Source organism: Dendronephthya gigantea, unplaced genomic scaffold (genome assembly GCF_004324835.1).
Source record: "Dendronephthya gigantea isolate DGI-Jeju-01 unplaced genomic scaffold, DenGig_1.0 000109F, whole genome shotgun sequence".
Taxonomy (NCBI): Eukaryota; Metazoa; Cnidaria; class Anthozoa; order Malacalcyonacea; family Nephtheidae; genus Dendronephthya; species Dendronephthya gigantea.
This window is the reverse complement of record NW_021163119.1, coordinates 141904-147903: the sequence shown is the minus strand read 5'-3', so window position 1 is coordinate 147903 and position 6000 is coordinate 141904. Positions and strand designations below refer to the sequence as shown.

General features: G+C 42.9%; 2 protein-coding genes across 2 annotated transcripts; both read left to right on the top strand.

The window, feature by feature from the left end:
• Positions 1-1557: 1557 nt before the first annotated feature.
• Positions 1558-3342, top strand: LOC114535018. Its single transcript, XM_028556394.1, has one exon. The coding sequence runs from the start codon at positions 1558-1560 to the stop codon at positions 3340-3342; it is 1785 nt and encodes a 594-aa protein (XP_028412195.1).
• A 276-nt stretch (positions 3343-3618) lies between these two features.
• LOC114535017 lies at positions 3619-5460 on the top strand. Its single transcript, XM_028556393.1, has one exon. The coding sequence runs from the start codon at positions 3619-3621 to the stop codon at positions 5458-5460; it is 1842 nt and encodes a 613-aa protein (XP_028412194.1).
• Positions 5461-6000: the final 540 nt, after the last annotated feature.

Genomic DNA, 6000 nt, shown 5'->3' with positions numbered 1-6000 from the left:
ATTATGTCTTTGTAATTTGTAATGCCTTGCAATTTATAGATCGAATAAAAACGTTTATACGATACCAAATCACCAACTTATCGGTTCGGTCTAAACCTGGCGAATCATAAATTTGATTTCTGCTATAAAACGGGGATTCAACGGGTTTTGACATACGGATTCATACGGATGTAAATGTTGAGCTATTCAGCATGAGTCAGACGCCATCGCCCGAACACAAGGCAGCTAAATTAGCGAGACGAAATGCGAAAGCGGCGTTAACACGGTCAGGCAGAGCTTTACAGCATAAAATTGAAAACCAACGGGGTATTGACGAAATAAAAGAAGTAGTTTCAGTCATTAAAGGTGTTTACAACAGTTTAGTAGAGAAACATGAGAAATTTACTGAACTTATCCAGGAAGACACGGAATTCGAAGTGGAAGAGCGCTGGCTCGAAGAATGCCAACAAACATTTCTATCCTTGGAATTAAGGGCTAATGAATACATGCAGAAGATATCGCAGGAAGAAGCAATTGCGGGAAACGAACAAGCTAAAGGAGATGAAGCTGCTATTACGGTTAATGACGAGACGGGCGGAAATACGGACGGAGATACAGCAGACGGTATAACTGGAGCTCAAGTGGAAACACCAAATAATAATAATGAAGAGGAAGCGAGCAATAATTCCATCGTTCAGAATGAGACTACAGCAGAAGTATGCGCGTTCAAGATCGAAAAGCCGAAAATGCCGAGGTTTAACGGAGACGTAAGGGACTATGCTATATTTAAATCTGATTTCAAGCATATTATTGGCTCCAAATATAACAATAGAGACGCAATTACTCTATTACGCACCGCGCTGAGTGGAAAGCCATTAGAAATGATTAAAGGTATTGGAATGGATTACAAAGCGGCTTGGGACTATCTGGACTCTATTTATGGGGATCCAAGGTTCGTTGCCGACACAGTCACACAAGATATCATGAAATTCAAGCCCTTACGAAACGAAGAAGATTCACGTTTTTGTGAGCTAGTCCATCTGATAAGGCGAAGTTACAACACGTTGACAGAAGTGGGACGGCCACACGATATGGACAATAACCATATATTGGCCATAATCGAGCAGAAGATGTATAACGATGATAGAAAGGTGTGGGCACGTTATTTGGAGAGAGAGAAGATCGAGCCGAAATTAGCCGACCTAATTGAATGGATGTCGGGAGAAATGAAATCGAGAATGCGGGCAACGGCGCCATTAAGAAATACAAATAAGTTTGGAGTGCATCATTTCTTTGGAGATGAATCGAGTAAAGGAAAGTCTTACAAGTGTTGGATATGCAAATCGTGGGATCATTGGGTGGATCAATGCCATAAGTTCACGACCATGACCCCAAACGAGCGCCTGATCAAAGCTTATCAAAGATAATCACGCCTGCTATAGTTGCCTTAAGAAAGCGGGAAGAGACCATCGAGCCGCGAACTGTAGTCGAAAACGCCCATGCACAGAAATGGTCAACAATGAACCCTGCAACAAGAATCACCACCCACTCTTGCATTCCGGATCGAATCTCATTGGTATGCTCGCGTCAGCTGTAAAGACGAAAGATGCGTTGCTTCCTGTTGTTTCCGCGCTGGTCGTTGGTAGAAATGGAAAACGTGAGAAAGCCAATGTTCTCATGGACTCTGGAGCGCAGATAAGCCTGGTAAGAAACGACATGGCACAACGATTGAAGCTCTTAGGAAAGGAAGTAACTGTCACAATGGTAACGGTTGGAGGACAGCAGGAAGAAATGGCTACTAAACTGTATAACGTTCCGATCAGATCTGTTGAAAATAACAGTGTGTTTTCTGTCAGTGCCATCGGGATCCCATGTATAAGCGATGACATTAGCAAAGTCGAAGTTGAGGAATTAGCTAAGCATCTGGGTTTGGATAAAAATGTGTTATCTCGTGGGAGCGGCAAGCTTGACGTGTTGATTGGGATTGACCACGCAACAATGCATACAGGAGAAATAAGACAAGTTGGGAATATCGTTGCTCGCCATTCGCCCCTTGGTTGGTTGATCTTTGGAGCAGCTCAGAGGTGCCCCGCACCAGTGAACAAAGTGTTAAACGTTGGAGTATTCAAGCCGATCGAGATGAATGAATTTTGGTCCACGGAGTCAATGGGTGTGGAGATCAAGCCGTGTCTGTGTGATGGTGAGAAGATGAGTCGAGTAGAGCGAGAGGAAGCCAAAATAATCGAAGAATCTTGCAAGAAATCTGGCAACCGTTGGATTGTACCATATCAGTGGAAACATGACCCGGCGATGTTACCAAACAACAAGCAACAAGCAGTTAAACGTCTGGAAGCAACAGAGCGACAGTTACGCAAGAAACCGGAATATGCCAAAGCTTATAACCACCAGATGCAAGAGATGGAAGAGTTGGGATTTTCGAGAAGAATTACGCAAGAAGAAGAACAGCAATACTATGGCCCAGTTCACTACATCAATCATCACGCTATTATAAGACCCGAGAAGAGGAGCACACCGTTGCGAATCGTGTACAATTCGTCGTCAAGTTACCAAGGGCATCGGTTGAATGATTACTGGCTAAAAGGCCCAGACCTGTTGAACAATCTGTTCGGGGTGATTCTCCGCTTCCGTGAGGAGCCGGTGGCTATACACGGGGACATTTCGAAAATGTATCATCGTGTGCTCATTCCAGAAGTTGACCAACATGTCCATCGTTTCTTATGGAGGAACATGGAAGAGCGCGAGCCAAATACGTATGTTAAAACCGTACTAACATTCGGAGATAAACCTGCGCCAGCAATGGCGCAAATCGCATTGAGAAAAACCGCCGATGAGAATCGCGATTCCTATCCAGAAGCAGCCGAGTCATTGAAGAAAAATTCCTACATGGATGATATTTGTGACTCGGTAAAGTCAGTGGAGGAAGCAAAGAAGCTAACAACCGATCTTGACAGAGTTCTGGAGACAGGAGGATTTCACGTGAAAGGCTGGATCTCAAATGAGAACCTCAAGGAAGGAATCAGCTTGGTAAAGGATGACGGTTTGAAGCTTCTACAAGGCGAAGGCCCGGAAAAGATTCTCGGTGTAGGATGGGACGGTAAAACGGACAGTTTAACGTTCAAGATTGGCGCTGACATAACGGAAATGTCACCTACATATGGAGCCAAGCTGACTAAGAGATCGATACTTAGTTATGTCGCCAGAATATATGACCCCATAGGTATCGCCGCCGCCTTCATAATAAGAGCGAAAATCGGAATGCAACGTTTATGGCAACTGGGACTCGGTTGGGATGACGAACTACTTTCGAACGTCTGCACAGAATGGCTACAAATCTTTGCTTAATTTGGAAAGTTAAATGAAGTCACCTTTCCTCGAAGCCTGACGCCAAGAGAAGTATGTGGAACAGCTATATTATGCCTGTTTTCGGATGCCTCAAGAGAAGCGTTCGGAACGTGTGCGTATGTTCGGTGGGCGATCAATGAAAGGGAATTTGAAGTACGTTTTGTTGCAGCCAAGTCTAGGGTGGCACCCCTCAAAGAGTTATCCATACCAAGATTAGAATTACAAGCGGCAGTACTCGCATCAAGATTAAAAAAGTCAATAGAATCAGAAACGCGAATGAAGTTCGAGAAAATAATATTGTTTACGGACAGTCAGATTGTCTTTGCATGGATCAGAAGCCAGTCCCGGACATTCAAACCATTCGTTTCTGTAAGAATCGGAGAGATTCAAAGTAACAGTGACCCATCACAATGGCGTCACATTCCGAGCGAAGATAACGTGGCGGATGACGTCTCACGCGGAGTACAAGTCGAGCAGTTAGCTGGACGCTGGCAACACGGCCCAAAATTTCTATACCTGCCTGAAAGTGAATGGCCACAAGATGCAACTAATAATGAAAAGGAGACCAAAGATGTCGAGAAGATAACGTCATTAGAAAGCCGGAAACAAGTGGTGGTGAATGTGGCAACCTTATCCGTTGGAAAAATCATTGATGTTAAGAAGTTTTCAGAGTGGAGGAGACTACTGAGAGTGACCGTATATGTTTTGAGGTTTGTAAAGAAATTGAAAGCTAGAATGAAAGTAAGCGAAGGCGAGGAACGTTGCTCTGAAACAAACAGTGATGTTATTTTGCCTGATGAGCTGGATGCCGCGGAGATATACTGGATACGGGAGGCACAACAAGAGATACACAAGAAGTACAAAAGAGGCGATTATTCAAATCTAAGTCCGTTTATTGACAAAGACGGTGTTATCAGAGTTGGAGGTCGTGTCGATAAAGCCATAATATCGTACGAGATGAAACACCCGGTATTGTTACCTCACAAACATTGGATATCGCTTTTGATTACCAGATATAAGCATAAGCACGGTCATTCAGGAGTTGCAGCTACCGCAGCGAAGACGAGAGTAAAATATTGGATTCAGAGAGTTCATGACCTGGCCAAATTGGTGAAGATGAAATGTGTTACATGTCGAGAGTTCGAAAGGAAGACAGAAAATCAACTGATGGCTGATTTACCGCTGGAGCGTTTAATGCCTTTTACACCCGCGTTTTACGTAACTTCCTGTGACTACTTCGGTCCATACTTTGTTAAAGTTGGGAGGAACAAATATGCAAAGCACTATGGAGTGTTATTTACGTGTTTAAATACTCGGGCAGTACACTTAGAACTTGCGGTCGACTGTTCTGCCATGGAATTCATCCAAGTACTAAGAAGATTCTTTGCCATCAGGGGACAACCAACCAAACTGATAAGCGACAACGGGACCCAGTTAACGGGAGCTGAGAGAGAGCTTCGCGAAATGATTAAAGGTTGGGACGTGAAAACGTTACAAGAATACTGCGCGGAAAAAGGCATAGAATGGAGGTTCACAACACCGGCGGCACCACACCATAACGGGTGTGCGGAAGCATTAGTTAAAAGCTGTAAATCAGCATTAAAGAAGGCTATTGGTGATCAAAAACTAACGCCATTTGAACTTTACACCGTTCTTCAAGAAGTATCAAACTTGGTCAATCAAAGGCCAATTGGTCGGATGCCGAACGATCCAGACGATGGATCATATATCTGTCCGAACGACATGCTCTTGGGAAGAGCGTCGAGCCGTATCTCCCAAGGTCCATTTAAGGAAACTAAAAACCCTAGACATCGTGTGGAATTTGCTCAAAAGATAGCAGATTCCTTCTGGAGGAGATGGACGAGAGACACGTTTCCAGCATTAGTACCTAGAAGGAAATGGGACTCACAGAAGAGAAATGTACGAGTTGACGATATTGTGAATGTTGCGGATCCGAACTCGATCAGAGGGAAATGGTCTATTGGCAGAATTGTACAAGTATACCCTGGGAGTGATGGAAAAGTAAGAAACGTTAAAGTAAAAACCGCAACAGGAGAATACCGACGGCCAATAACCAAATTAGTGGTTATATATCCCGCTGAAGGATATGACAATTAAGGATGATAGGATCATCGGGGGGGAGGATGTTTTGATGTCTGACAGAGACATTATAATGTTTTTACATAAAGTAACAAAAACTGATATAGTTGACATTTTTTGAAAAAGGGCAGAAATTAGGGAAAAAACATGTGTTTTGTATGAGAAGAGAACTTATGTTTGTAAACAGTGCTAACCAGAGAGTCTGAAAGAAAGTTGCTAACCAGTGAATGTTAATAATTGTTAAAGTTGGGATTCGGGAACAGAAGTAAGCTAAATTTAACTATATAATTGTATTATTGTATTATGTCTTTGTAATTTGTAATGTCTTGCAATTTATAGATCGAATAAAAACGTTTATACGATACCAAATCACCAACTTATCGGTTCGGTCTAAACCTGGCGAATCAGTAATCACAGATTAGTGTTGTGCGTTTGGAATATGTTGATTTCGGTTACCGATCATTCGGTTACCGAACAAAAATATTAACATTATAACGTCACAGCGTATGTGATTAAAAGGTTATACCTGCAAAATGAGTAATTTAACAACAGTGATGG

What these genes read in the sequence shown, in the direction of transcription:
- LOC114535018 (XM_028556394.1), top strand. Translation starts at nt 1,558, where the DNA reads ATGCTCGCGTCAGCTGTAAAGACGAAAGATGCGTTGCTTCCTGTTGTT.
- LOC114535017 (XM_028556393.1), top strand. Translation starts at nt 3,619, where the DNA reads ATGAAGTTCGAGAAAATAATATTGTTTACGGACAGTCAGATTGTCTTT.